Source organism: Varroa jacobsoni, unplaced genomic scaffold (genome assembly GCF_002532875.2).
Source record: "Varroa jacobsoni isolate VJ856 unplaced genomic scaffold, vjacob_1.0 scaffold_1120, whole genome shotgun sequence".
In the NCBI taxonomy this organism is placed as follows: Eukaryota; Metazoa; Arthropoda; class Arachnida; order Mesostigmata; family Varroidae; genus Varroa; species Varroa jacobsoni.
In genome coordinates this window covers 179166-194479 of record NW_019214022.1, presented here as the reverse complement: position 1 = coordinate 194479, position 15314 = coordinate 179166, and the positions used below count along the sequence as shown (strand labels likewise).

The 15314-nt window shown below is 38.8% G+C and overlaps 2 protein-coding genes across 2 annotated transcripts; one reads left to right on the top strand and one right to left on the bottom strand.

The window, feature by feature from the left end:
- The first annotated feature begins 3339 nt into the window (after window positions 1-3339).
- Window positions 3340-5919, top strand: LOC111266848 (retinal rod rhodopsin-sensitive cGMP 3',5'-cyclic phosphodiesterase subunit delta). The gene is made up of 5 exons (XM_022844667.2): window positions 3340-3493; window positions 4132-4194; window positions 4399-4522; window positions 4942-5075; window positions 5673-5919. The coding sequence occupies exons 1-5, from the start codon at window positions 3411-3413 to the stop codon at window positions 5752-5754; spliced, it is 486 nt and encodes a 161-aa protein (XP_022700402.1). The 5' UTR covers window positions 3340-3410; the 3' UTR covers window positions 5755-5919.
- A 2174-nt stretch (window positions 5920-8093) lies between these two features.
- On the bottom strand, window positions 8094-14796 carry PrBP (Prenyl-binding protein). Its single transcript, XM_022844666.2, has 5 exons — window positions 13684-14796; window positions 12686-12748; window positions 11640-11763; window positions 11127-11260; window positions 8094-10752 (listed from the first exon to the last, which is right to left on the bottom strand). The coding sequence occupies exons 1-5, from the start codon at window positions 13827-13829 to the stop codon at window positions 10671-10673; spliced, it is 549 nt and encodes a 182-aa protein (XP_022700401.1). The 5' UTR covers window positions 13830-14796; the 3' UTR covers window positions 8094-10670.
- Between the last annotated feature and the right edge of the window lie 518 nt (window positions 14797-15314).

Below are 15314 nucleotides of genomic sequence, written 5' to 3'. Positions count from 1 at the left end.
TGCTGTTGTTGTTGAGCGAAATCAATAACGCTCTTCTGTTAATGATTCCAGTCGCGTGGCAACCTTGGACTTTTCTATTAATGGACACAAACGGAAATTTTGGCAGAGCCGATTTGCCTCCGCGTAACCCCTGGGTGTACTCACAGATCTCAGGTCTATAGCGGTGTCACGCTGTCAGCCTTGGAAAGCGAGCTGGCCTAGCATTCCGGTAGGTACAACAAGGCGTAACTCAAAAGGCCAAAATCCTACAGTACGCAATTCGCGGTCAAGCTGGTTCAAACATAAGAAGTGCCATTTTTCCCTGTGCTCATAGAACTATAGCAGTTTAATCGATAAAACAGTTCTGCTACGAATATGTAAGAGATCCGATCCTAATCATCCGGACGTAGTAATTGTTCTTTTTTTTTTGTCATATTGTTCCTCTGTCGAAATGATCTTCCCTCGAGTAACCAGCCTGTATTTTGCTGCATCATCATGACTAATGGATTCCTGGCTTCCTGTTATGCCGCACGCATCTGGTAATTATAGTAATTTCAGGTGGTGTTACATCCTCGCGTTACATACGAGGTCACAATAAGAGAAAAGTATGTTCAGTCGGTTGCGTTTTGCGCCCTCTCAGTCACTAAAAGTTATAAGTTGGTAGAAGTTTGAAGCAGAGAGTTGTTGGCTACGTTTTCAGTTTAAAAAAATGTGTGTTACAATAGCCGTCAGCAGATACACACGGTGTAGTCAACTGGCTTGGCATACATCTCACGTCACTTGGAAATATGAATACATTAAAGACTGAGAGAAAGCCAGAGGTACACCGATGAATGAGTTGTCTAGGTATGAGCTCGAGAGTGCGTAGTAGTCGGGAGATTCCAAAGCCGGAGGTTTTAAGGCACTCCAAACGTTCGAAGGTCAGTCGAGTAAAACAATTACTTGTCAATACAACAAGTAAAGATAATTTCTTTCACTGATAATGTGACACGTTGCTGAATTTGAGTAGAAATAGATATGATAGAGACATAACTACATTTATATTTTTACATAATTTGAAGCAAATAGGCTCGAGGCGCTCTAAACCACAGATAAGGGCCAGACGCCTTCCGTTGGCCTTAAATTCCTCACTGGACAATTAACCAACTTTATTGAACAAACATCCAAACATATAAAGACTGTTTCTGTTGAGTATGCGTCTTTGGCGAGACTCGGAGCATTTTATCGATGATAGAATAGTACTTACTATGAACGCAGATCTAAAAAACATTATGCTTACTCTACACCTTTCTATCGTCTAAAAATATGATAACTCTAGGCAGGACTACGAGAGGCGTCCTACTTCAGTCGTATGTTTAGAGATCCATGTTTGAGGTGTAGCCCTGTGAACGTCTTAAACTTGGTTTATGCGTAAATCGAACGCGCCGTATCAACCTAAAGCTAAGCATAATCTTGATTGTTTGTCCATACTTACGAGACACCTCCATAATTTCATTTCTATCTTTTGAACATTTATATATATCTCCACAGGCTGGTACTTTGTAGAAGTCATACATCGACTAGTTGGGCATTAGTAATACAATGAAAGAGAAAAGCATTTCCAGACTAATTAGTTGCATCTATCTTCTAAAAAGTGCTTTGAGTCTTCAGGCGTCAATGCTGAACTCACGTAATATCATCTGCCCCACCCAAAACCTAACAGAAAAAGAAGCATCTCACGTTCGCTTCAGGTGAATCGCTAAAGGGTCTGCCTTTACACAGCTTAAACATCGCACCTACAGACAGATAAACAAAAAAAAAAAGCCATTTTTCAAGCTTTAATACCTCCGTTATTTAAATGCAATACATTTTATAGCCTTTTTCGAATGATTCCGTGAACACCACAAACGACTTGGTTTGATTGATGACTCCTACTATAAATAATTTACTTTATGTACACATATTACGCTTCAGACATTGGGACAACGATTTATAATATCGTTAATTGTATCATGCACTTCTACACATCTACCTTGTAACGCTTTACTTTTTGCGGATTTTGAAGGTTGATAATCGATTATGAAGTGAAGCGCTTATACTTCAACGACGCCACAAGGTGCGGCGCGTGCTGTTCAGCGAGACGTAAGTATGGAAAGCTTAATCTATGTACATATAGCCTCGAAAAAAGCTATTGCGCAAAAAACAAGACGTTTGTAAATCCACCTTTAGGCGGATAGGCGCGTCTAATCTCAAGCGTGGACCTTTAGTGTGGTAGATATACATAAAGAAAATAATTTAATATTTTTGCTTAAACCAACATTTCTTATTATTCTCTGTCAATTTTTGGCAAAAGCTGCGTTAGAATTAATTTAAGCAATATTCTCTATTAACACACAAAAATATTTTTAATGCGCAAGACTTCTTCGAAGCGAACCAAAAAATAAAATTAAGCTCTGTACTCGGAAATCCTCTCTACCATTTAATATGGTGCTCTTAGATTCAATAACAAAAACGTCGCATTTTCCCCTTTGAAGCTTCAGAACAGATCACTCTGTATCTCTGGCCATCATCTCAGTGTACTGGAGCAATACCTTTTTCAAACGGATCGTTTATTCCAAGTTTATTATACACATAAATAGTAATATAAAATGCATCTACACCTAAAAACAGTACGAACATAGCCCCATGTCTAAGTTGTTTGCCCGTTTATACATGACGAAATATCTGATCCTCAAGCTCAACAGTGCTCGCTTGACGTTCTACTTCAACTGGCCTACTCCAAAAGTGCTCATTTTGTAAATATTATTGTTTTTAGTCATATTTGTAGTGGATTTTGCGAAGCCGTTAATCAAATATTGCGCACTCAAGGGCACGTTATATGAGCTGATTATCGTTCGGTTGATCTTGAGGTATTTTCGGCCGGTCTGCGTCCACGGCTGTTGTCTGACTTCCTTTTTAGCTTGTACGTAGCCTATGGGTTTAGCAAGGGCATGCGCGGCCCCACTACATACGGGTGTCTATTGGGTGTAATTTAATCGATTTGCATCATTATTCAAGAGTACTTGCATGTTGAATGATGAATCTTTAACACTCTACAAGAATAGCTTAATGGCAAAGCTCTATAAGATGGTCCAATGTAATACATGGTGAATTGACGCCATGCTGAAAGTTATAGCATAATTTTACTGAAGTTACTTGATTGTAGACTTAATATGGACTTTCGCTTATTACGGTGGAATGGGTAGGATGACAGGACTTTCCTTTACTCAACTGCGTCATTTGATTTCACGTACGATCGCAATGCAGCTATGGTTACTGGGTAGCTGTAGGCATCAATTTTTATGGACAGCAGCAGACCATTAGGTAACATAGCTGCTGTCAAGCACAAGCGGATGTTGTTAATGTGGAATCAACATTGACAGCTGTTAAGCTTGATTTCAATACAATCCGAAATGGTGAGTACGTGTCTGCGATACATACAGCCAGCGGTCGACGACTTCGGTCTTTGCGTGTCACCCAGACCTGGATTTAAAGTGTAAGTCCCAATCAGTTCATTTTCTCGGGCGACTAATAAAAAATCGTCCATGCCTTAAAAATATATTTAATTTTGAATGTGCATGTGTGCACGCATGAGCTACACTGTTTGTTGAATTAAGCAGAACTTTTCTGTTAGTTGGTTGATTTGTGCTGTTGCTAAGGCAAAGAGCAAGTCGCCATTGTTTTTACTATTGTCAAAACGACTTATCTCATGTACAAGAGACATTATAAACAATCGTTATATATCGATTATGAATGCAACTCACGGAAAATCACGATACGAAAACACAAGATCCAGCTAATCAGGACCAATATTGTAAAGGAAAACGATAACAAGTGTTTTTATTCCTATAGGTTGTATACCTGTAAGAGTAACGTTGTGCAAAGCTTCATATAAATGCATCTAAAACAAGACAATAGTGTGTTGACACAACCGAACAACAAAACATGATAGGCGAAACTGACGAAGCGAATAGCCTTAAATGAAAAAGGAATGCACGCGTTTTTCCCACGGATTAAAACACTCTGTCCATAATGCACATATTACTGGGGCGAATTTTGAACAGCTGTAATTACCAAGTACTAATTTTGGTGGAAAACACGTTCCTATAATTTATTGTAATTACTTTATTCCAGCAACTGGATAACGTTTCGTGACGCCGACTCTGGAAAGATGCTTTGGATAGGAGACAGTGATGTGTATGTGTCTATGTTGACTGTTTCAGTTAGAGTGGTACAGATCCTGCTCTATGGTTACCATTTCAAGGCTGTTCAAAGAGTTAAATTCGACCACGATTCCACACTGAATATTTGTTTAAAAATATTTACTCTGAATAAACAGATGATATAGGCTATTATACTATTGTTGATCATAAACTTAACCCCAAACGTTGCAAAATACAGTTCCTTGCCACAGGTCGAACATGAAGCTCGAATTCCGAAAGAGATCCTCCGCTGTCGCGCAGTTTCCCGAGCAATTAACTTCTCATCAGAGGATCGCATAGAAGAGTTTCGTTTGGAACATAAGGTAAACTTAAATTTAATTTACAGCTCAAGGAATAAGATTTGACGATTCTTTTTACTGGGACCAGTCTCTCTTATATTTTCTAAAGGATTTCGATTCTCTCTCATCGTTGCTGCAGTTAATTCTATATCAACTGGGTTCAGCATAGCTTTCAAATTAAGTTTTATAAGTTTTTAACATTGAGGTTTATACGTCTTTAGCATTTATGATAAACTTTACTTTAAACGATCTCAAGTGGACATACATTTATTGTTAATTACGTTTTTTGGCAAGAGATTATATTACGTCTCTTGTATATAAGTATATATTAGATTCTGTTAAGCAAAACTGTCCAGTTTTTCCTAAATGCCGTTTCTCACATAACAAATAGTAACTGAAGCGAGTTACCGAATTTATTTCATTTATAAACCTATTATCAACAGGTCTTGTTTAAAGGTCATTGCCTTGAGGAATGGTTCTTTAAGTTTGGCCAAGTCACCCCGATGTCAACGAACACGTGGCAATCTGACATTGAGGCTGCGCCAGAAAGCCAAATGATGCCAGATTGCGTCCTGAGGTAAGTTTTTTTCGAGGGTTTACATAGGTTCGACATTATTTTTACTCTAAAATAGGTTAACATATATTCCAAAAATGTAAAACAGCGATACAAAAACGTACCAGCGAGTCCGACTGATTGTGAGCTCTTCCATGTATCGATTCTAGAATAGAGGGGTTATCAGAAGAATATTAGATACAGTTATAATTTTCAGATACACCTTATGTCTACAGCATAACGTACCACGGTGGATGCAGTAGGGGTAATAAGAGCGAAAATGATCAGCCTAATTATTCAGTTTGTTCGACCTTGTCACTCGATCCACCGAGCGGCTGAATTTTTCATTGAACTTAAAGACTCGTTATGAGCAGCCTTATTAAGCGCATTTTGATAACTATGGTCTAACCTTCTACAATAAATGGTCAGAATATCCGTATGTCGTGAAAATGTCTCTTGTTTGAACGAATACGCAAATATTGTGTGAATAGAGACTTCATCTAAAGACAACAATGCTTAAATTAACGCACACACAAAAACTGTACTGAATAAGTAAGAATATGCACCTCTGGAAAAAATCTGTGGTGGTAACTGCGTTTTAACTTTCTATCAACGTTTCAGTGGCAATGTCGTTATCGAGACACGTTTTTTCGACGGAAACAAACTGCTCACGGAGTCAAACGTGAGACTCTACTACGTTTAACTAATAGCTTGTAGCGACGTGTAGTAGACCTTGTAAAGGCGTTTCGATGATGAAGTCAACGTTCACACGCAGAACAGCGAGCGAAAAATAGCCAGCGTTCTCATGAGTAAATTAATCACCGAAAAACATTAAATAAATGGCCTTTCCATCCATTTTTGTCTATTATATTATACGTCTCATCGTTATCAGCGCAATCTTATTGAACCTAATGAAACCCTTGCTTTACGTGGTCACACTTTGTACTGAAATCAGTTGAAAGTCACAGAGAATCTCCTTATTGAAGGTAATGAAGAGGTGTGCAAGGCGTATTATAGCATTTTTGACGGATTAAAACATGACAAATTCCTAATATATATGCTACATAAATCGGGAGAGTTCGTTTATTTAACAAGCGTAATAGGGGTCTTTAGCATCGTACTAAGGCTGCCATTCAGGACAACTTTCGATTCGTCTATAATCTAGCAGATCTCGCACGTGAACATGTTTTCTTTGTTTGAAATAGAAATTGTTAAATAAACTCGTTCGATCTTGTTTTGCTACAAGATGGCCGTGCAGTAACGGATCAAAAATAATTGATACTGGACCATGGTCTAGATAGAGCTATTATATATTAGTACATCCTAGACTAATGCCACACAGGTCCCAAATGCAACCATGATCGAGTTCAAGTTAGAAATATGCAGAGATAAGTGGTCTTATGTTTATTCTTACCATATTAAGCCAGCCTTATTTTTGGAAACTAACTGGACTGCCATTTTTAAAACCTACTTATGGGAGGATACCCAATAATTGGCGCAAAACATTTCTTACACTAAGTCCTAAGCGCAAAAACGATCCCGAAGGACCTTTACGTTAACAGATATTACAAAAAAGGCGTTGTGTTTGCTGATGGCGCAAGCTGCTAGCCTGCTTTTGTCCTGCCGTTGTCCCGAGTTCTTAGGAAGTTGTAGAATTATTTTGGAAAAGTAGCAAAATTTTTAAGCCCATTACTCAAAGCTTTCTGCTTGTTCCATCTCCTTGCGTCACATTCGATCCATGTCAGGCCGAGAGGACAATCTCTTCACACTATGTTTGTGGGCTTTGAGCAGCATTTGCTACAGCATCAAATATTGAAATCCTTTCAAACTCGATCGGATAGGTGTCCCGTTTAGAGGTATTCCCTTAGCCAACACTTGACGTACAGCTTTCGGCTCTTCAGATTTAGGACATTGCGAAGAAGGCCACGCACGCTCTTGGACTCACACCTATGTATTCTTTGAATGTGTCCTTTCGACTCGCATTAGTGTCATATTTTCCCTTTTCTAGAAAACCTTTTTTCTTTCTCGTCAGGATTTTAACAACCTGATTGCAGTCAGGTTACGGCAGTCATTCGTAAGGCCCATTTCGCTCCCTAAAATTTATGAGAAACATATCTGAAAAGAAGCAGACCATAGAGGATGATTGTATTGCGAGACTCGAGCCATATAGTCAAAACATTAAAGTTGCTCAGGGTGACAAGCACAACAATCGGCATCCCAATAAAGGGATGCCGATTTTTGTGCTCCGGGGATTACCCCAGGTCTAGCAAGAAATATGTGCCGATTCTTCAGCAACGGCTCTACTTCAACCTGTCAGCAACAATACGGGCGCTCACTCTGGAGCTTGGTACGAAATCGTTAATATCGACATACACATTAAAAAAAAGCCTTGAAATTAACAAGTTTGTGCAGCTTGGATTATTTATCAAATTTTTTTGCACTCCTATTAATTTATACTATACCACTCTGTCTAGTCTCATTACTGTAGCCCGAGTTATCGTTGAAGAACAAACTTTAAGTAAACGTCGCTGTACCCGTGATAGCTTAGCGGGTGACGTATTTACCTACTCATCTTAGAGACACGTTGTGGTCTAGGTTCGAATCCATAGGGCATAGACAAACACGCTTTGTCTCGTGCTGGAAACCAGCAGTATGATGAAATACCTAATGCCGATACCAGAAGTAAAATTCGAAATATGGAGGTAAACGACACTAAATTCAGTATTCTATCGACAGGAATAAATTTACCGTCCTCCCTACTTGAATTAGAAACGAGAGAAGCCTAAAATCAAATTTCACCGTATGTTAGAAACCAACGCACGATTGAAACTCTAGAGAAGTTTCTGCATTTTACCGTGAACTCAGGCGTCTGCAATTTCTTCGCTATAATTCTTCTAACTAACCCAAATGTGATCAATGTGAGCCCCAGCTGTATTGCAAACAACAATTTATTCTTTTGACATTAGAACAATATTCTAAGCACAGCTTCTTTATCATTGTTTAGAAAGCAAAATATTTCTATAAAGTAGAGCATCCGATAAATTCTCTTATTATGACTCGACGATCACTTACTTTATTCATATTTTCCTCTCTATCAATACCATTATTAACACTATGTTTGCTGTTATGAGTATTATAACACGAAGCTCTGGTTGTGCACATCGGCTAAAGCGGACAGGTGATTTATGAAATGAGTCTAAAGTGAGTATTGTTATCGTGCTATGCTAGGCTTCTTTTTGCAATATTTATTGTGTGTTCCCTTTGAATAGGTTCGGAGTGATGCTCAGGTCGTAAGCGGTGACGGGAAGTACAGTTAGACATTGTCTTAATTACCTCTTGATGCACTTTTCTCTAATGAGCGTCATGCGAACATACCCTTTACTAGGACAAATGTTGTTTTCCATAATAATGTAAAACTCTTCGCCAAAGCACCACCCCTACGTTGCTTAGTACAATCACAACTAACTGTACTTTAAACGGATATTTTCATGCTTTTGCCAAATGCGTTCTCCATCACGGGTAAATCTTGTACGGCTCACGCGTTCAACTTATTAGGATCAGCGCAGTAATACCGATTGAGTGGGCGGGTTTATTATTCTATAATCTTCCTAGAAAATGAATATATGATTTATTTCCAACGAAGCGCGTCGCTGTCTCATGCGACATAACATTTTGGAGCACTCCTTAATGAGAAAGACGCGTACTTTTGCTATCAATATTATACATAGACATCCGTTACAATTTCTCGCTCGCTTCAGTCTACCACTTTCGTTTACTCAGTAATTCAAAATCAACATCAGTAATCTATAGATCGTCCCAAAAACAGCAACTATTTTCAATTTGAATCTTCTTGATTGTGCATTGCTGGACTGGATACGGAAGTACTGCAGGTAACCGCAGAGTCATGTGTGCCAATACGATACACAATGATCAGCACCGTAGACGGATGAGAACTCTGACCATTATATATAAATATATAGTAAAACACATAAAAAATAACAGATTTTAATAGCCGCAAACAATACGGGTACGCATTATTAATGGTAGGTCTCAGAAGAAGCCGATTTTACAATTAGAATTTGACAAAATTCGAAATCAAGGAAACAAGATGTTTTTCTTTCTAATATACTTACGAAATATAATGAATAGTTCTGCACTACTTTGCTAAATTCTGCGATAATCTGCCGTTATACAGAACCCATACAGCGGGCGATGCCTTAGAACATCTTTAGGTCATGTGATACGAACATAAATAATTTACCCTCAAATTAGACTAATAAGGCCCCACGATATACAGTATTTTGACTTTATAAATTTATATAAATTAACTTCTCGTTTGAAGTTTTAAATACTAGCAAATATTACAAAACTTGTAAATCTGCTTCGTACAAAACGATAGCATACTTATTACAGTGCCTTTTTCAGTACGAGTGTGCGGCATTGAACAGTGCTTCTATCATCCGCCCACTTCAAATTCCCTTGCTTCAATTGCAAACTGATACTGCCATGGCATCTAGTTCTGGTAAACTGACAGTTAGCCGAATATTGACGCAAGTTAAACAAAAGCACAACGTTTTTCTAGTAGCACTAATTCAGGTGGTAACTTGGCCTAGACTGACCGTCCTGTCAGGCGATACAACATGTTTTGGCCTAGCTTAATTCTACGTCTCGTCTAATGTCATTACATGATCAATACGTCTGGACTCGACAGCAAAATATCTAGAAAGTATACTCTTTTTAGGCAAAACTTTTATTATATCTACCTAGTACTAACAATTAATTTGCTCTGAGATTCTTTAGCTGGTAAGCCCAGAGACCATAATTATATTGTGTGTTTCAAGGCCTATACAAAACAATACTATAACCAATAATTATATTATAGATATATCCAACTTCATATCCATATTATTCATATGAATGGTCAAATCTAACGATCCAAGTCTTTCTGCTTGTTTGTTTTCGTTCCCGTAAGGCGTTGTCAATCATTCTATATCGTACCATAATTGTTTTAAATAATATCATGGGCTAAGGGTCTCATGAACCTTACGGAATCTTCGACTTCTCTTGAAGCGGGAAATTGTTCAATAAAATGGAACGACAGGTTACACTAATATCACGCAATTATAAAACGGTATCTATACAGAAACCTTATTTGTAGATCACTCACTGCGTTGTACGACGTTTTTACCCAAACAGGTAAGATAACGTTTGCTCCGCTCGTTTCTTTTTATATTATTATTGTTACTATAAACAATTTTATTGTTTCAACGATTGCTATTGGTACTGTTGAATAGTTGTTGGCTTGCACAGTTCTTGCACAGGATCCTGCGCGGTCGACTTATATGTGAACAGCTGGTACCCAGTGTTTAGGCCTATGTTGTTCTACATAACCGATATTTGTCTGAGACGTAAATGAATTGATTAAGAAATACGGTTGATTTATATGGGCAATTGGCTATGGTGAGACGATGATTTCGCATATGGCTGACACGGTCTGGTGCTTCGACCTGCGCCCTGTCGGCTTAACTGCTTCGTCCCGACTATTGTTTGTTGCTTGGGTGAATCACAGGACTGCCTGGAGGTCGACCACCAGCAACGTAAGTTGATTTAACTACTAATTCAAATGTAATAGAGTCGAACCGCTGATTTTGAGAGTAGGTTTTCGCCGTCATAAAATTCGGTCTCGATGACCAGGTTGCCGCTGTGGATGTGAAGTAAAAGGAAACAGAAAGACAAGCAACAATAAGATCAAAACTGTGGATTCAATCAGTTCATAAATACTGATTTAACGTGTGCACAGATTGAGAAATACACCAGTTAACCCACTACAAGTTTCTAACCCACTACAAGTTTCTATCTTGTAGTGGGTTAACTGATGTATTTCTTAACCGGTAACTGGTGTACACTTGCCATTATTAACGTTTTCACAATTTCATTTGGCAATTTTACGTCAGTAGGATTGCATTATACCCAACAAACTAGAAAATAATATAACAATGTTGCAAACTTGGATTGTTAAAATAAAATCTATGTGGAGTCTGGAAAACCAATCACGACGTAAAAACGACAACTCACTTAAGAACATTTGCTGGCATCATTTGACTCTCTGGTGCAGCCTCGATTATCGATTGCCACGTATTCGTAGACATCGGAATGACGAAGCCGAATTCGAAAAACCACTCTTCCAAAACGCGACCCTTAAACATTACCTGTAAATTATAACCATGCGTTGAATTACCTTCACAGGCAACTATTTTATTACCACTAATATTTGTAACTGATTTCAGTAATGCTATTCAAAGAGGCATATTATTTTTTTCTAGGGCGCGCTTAATCAATTAATACTCATTCTAAATATCAAATCGAGTAGGTACAAATACATTAATCAACGAACTTCCTTCACATCTGCATTGATTGATTAGTTGAACTGCGCAATCTAATGTGCTTTAAACTTATTTTAAAATGGATAGTTGGCAACGTCTGTGACTGGTTCGTCAATCTACTGTTGCTTCTTAAAATCTATACAGGCGTATTATATATACTCGCGTTAAAATAAATGCTGCGCGATCAATTTATGACCAGTCTGACCTTCTGTTCAAGGCGGAACTTGTCCAATTGTTGTGATGATGAGAAATTGATCTCCCGGGAGACGGCGCGGCACTTCAGTATTTTCTTTGGAACGCGCGCCTCGTGCTCGACATCGGATTTTGAGCTACAGGAGAAAGGGTGAGATTGGATATTATCGCCGTCTTTATCAGGCACTCGGATTTGATAAACGACAAAAACATATGTATACTAAATAAAAAGCCATACAAAGATGCATACATATATGTACTTTTTTCTACAAAAATAACTGTTGTAGATTACTGTTATACTGCGATTCATGTCATGGCTAGTGTCCGTGGCTCACAGCTGCGCACATCAATTGAAAAAGGAATAAAGTAAACCTGTGCATAACTAAGCTCATTAATTTATATAGAGAATAATTTATATAGAAATTATATATATTAGAAGGCATGCATTGATCTTTATAGAGCCTAAACATTAGCAATGTTCAGTTTCTGCTATGGAAAAGCTTGAGGAGCATCCTGTTCAGTCCAGATAATCTCTTATGTTCGCATAAACTATACTTGACTTGAAGATGAAGGCTTCTGCGTATCAACTATAGATTCCCTAGGATGACAGAAATTAAACTATAGCCAAACGATCACCTACGCAAAAATTACCGTCCGAATAGCGCATAGTACAAGAAGATTTCTTTGAATAATTCTTCTGAATCTACATATTTCTAGCAAAGCGTGTTTATACGACGTTTTACGAACTCCGATATGGCTGTTGAAAGCGGGCTTGACCTGCTTTGTCTATAAACCACTATGCAAAGATTATAGGTCAAAGTACAAATTCCCTCCAAAAGGACGCCATCACTACGTCGGGGCAACTCGTCGTTTGCCTATTACTGAGAAAAGCCGCAAAGAGTCACTTTATTGAAACGCTCCCGCGTTGACAAGGCTTAATGTTTATAGATTTATGCTTGTAAGTATAACTAATGAAATCAACGGAACAGGCAACCAAATATTGATATTGGAGGTTGACGCAAACCCTTGATGCCGATGTTAAAATTTTTGAGTACTTACAGGTCTTCAACGCCCTGCCAAAGGATTTTTCCTGTGTCAGCATCTCGAAGGTTCATCCAATTACTGTAAGGAAATGGAAAAAAGATGAACAGAATTGTACATTTAGTACCATATCATATATCAAATAATAAAAATACAAGCAGTGTTTGCTTTACGCTTTTACTATCAGGATAACAATGATCTTTCCAGTTTCGAAAAGGAAGAGAAGATACTGGCTCCAGATAGTCACGCGCGCCAATACTTTAGTATACACTTTAAAGATGAAAACAGAACTAGATGAATGTGAAATTAAAAAATCTTGAAGGACAACCTCAACAATGGCAAAATGTAGTAAATGAAGGAGTCTATATATATGGAAGCTATTTGTAGTATGCGAAAAAATATTCTTGTTTGAAAGACTATACAGTTTACTATTAGTTATTGGATAAGTATGAGTCATTATATATTCTGAAGTGAGGTGTTAACTGTTAATAATAATAAACAAAGCTGTTGTACTGTTAATACCAACTAATATATTGATGCATGGTAGAACCTTGTTGTCGCAATGGACAAAGAGGGCTAGCAGTAAATAAATTCACAATAAGAAAAATCGAAAAGATCCATGCTACTGTAATAAAAAATTGCGTAAACTTTAGACTTGTAAGACGAGCATTATCCATAAACAAATTGGCCTTTAACAAACAACTCAAACAGCGAAATCGAAAAGATCAATATCGGACCACCATAAAATATTGAAGTAAAATGCTCAAGTCTATTTAACGACTCTAGAAGATTAAGTGTTTCTCATATCAGTATAACAATTACAATTAACAACTCCATACATTTCAGTTGATTATCCTAGTAGACGGTACCATGTTTCCCTCACAGTTTGTCGGTGAGATTATCCAGTTGAAGCGAAAGCGGTTACAGCGAACATAAAGTCCTATCTGGTCAATAATTTGCCTATGTGAATATATGATCTCTGAACGTACTAGGGTAGTCTGCAAATATATACTAACACTCGAAATCCGGATCCGGGTAGAACCGGGGCTGTCTGTGGACACGTCTGTGACGACTGATCGTCCGCCATCGAGTCGCACTCCGACATCGTTAACGATGAAGGCTGGTCCACGCAGGTATCGCTGGCCATCATTTCTGACGCCATGATTATCTACTTGTCTTCCTAGTGTGCTACTCTGTATAGTAAACCCTCGGTAACGATTTCTCTTGTTAATTAGTTGAGTATCTCTGCGTTTCTACTGCACGGTACCGTCGCCACTGGTAGCCGTTATAGATCGGAGCAACGTCTTCTACCACTTGTGGATGTTACACTATGCTTACACAATCTACATCCGCGACACTTTTATCCAATGGGGTTAGCAGGCGATGGGTCTTTCGTTGAAGATATGCAACAATGTCAGCTCCAAGCAGCAGCTCCAAATAGAAACAGTTGAAAATTCGATCCGGGATCGAACATCGGGTTTTAAAGTTATTTCAATACTTCACTTTTTCGCCAATAGTGGTATATCTACTTTCAACTCTAAAGTGTAAATTTGTCCACCGTAATGCTTCGTACGATATCCTGTGGTGCGCGGCAGTTTCAGTTTGAGCCCGCAGCGACCGCAAAATCCAGAAGCCTATTCTATTCTATTGGATACCTAGTCGAACTCTATGCGGTTCTTGTGAGCAGCAGATAACTTGATCTTGATAATACAGGTACCCCCTATTGCACAACGCGTGAAACCTCCCAACTACGGCAAATAATTTAACAATCCGTCAGCCAGCACCTCTATCTCTCATAATCACAAAAGCACAAAACCCTCCGCGACCCAACAAACTGTCGAATGTGGACTACAATGTTCGCTCACTTTACAATGCAGCTCAGCATCAAAAATATAACGTCTATTGGAGAACCAATAACAAACGGCACTACAGCTATGAGGCGAGCCACCTTCAGCTGTAAACGGAGCAGGGATGAGGTTCCTTCAATACGTAGAAATGCAAGCCACCATGGGCAGCTATAGCTATGGCTCGCCCTAAACTTACTGCCCGATAGACTAGCACTAAGGGTTGCTCATCAACGACCGGTGTCGTTCTTCTCTTTCTCTATTTATTGTACTCACAAACACGTTAAATCTCCTTCTCGCCCCTGGCGCTCTCTATTTTGGCTTGTTGCCATGGTGGCAGCACAGGTAAGCAGCGTGGAAAGCGTCGCATGTTCGGCGAACTAACGAGAGCGGTGTTCGGTTGCCGCGAAGACATTCGCGCCAGTGCTGATGAACCGAGCTAGCACAGATAAAAACTAATCTATCACATGAATAAATATAGGATTCGAGATTAGTTGCTGTGATGTAATATCATGACGACCTGCTGCTCCGCATCACCGATGGCTTAACACACCGTGAAGGCAACCTATGGAGGCGTGGACTGCACGCATTTGATATTTAAGTTGGTTAACTGACGCATAACAAATTGTTAGTTAAAATTACCCAATAGAAAGCGGACGCATAATAGCATTGTTGCTGCTGCTGCTTTGACGAGATCTCGACATAAATGCGTTCAATCAAGTATCCCTCGTCTGTCGTCCAACATACGACTGAGCCCGCGCAGCTGGCTTCGCTGGCAACCCATTTATCTGGCGCTCCTAAGT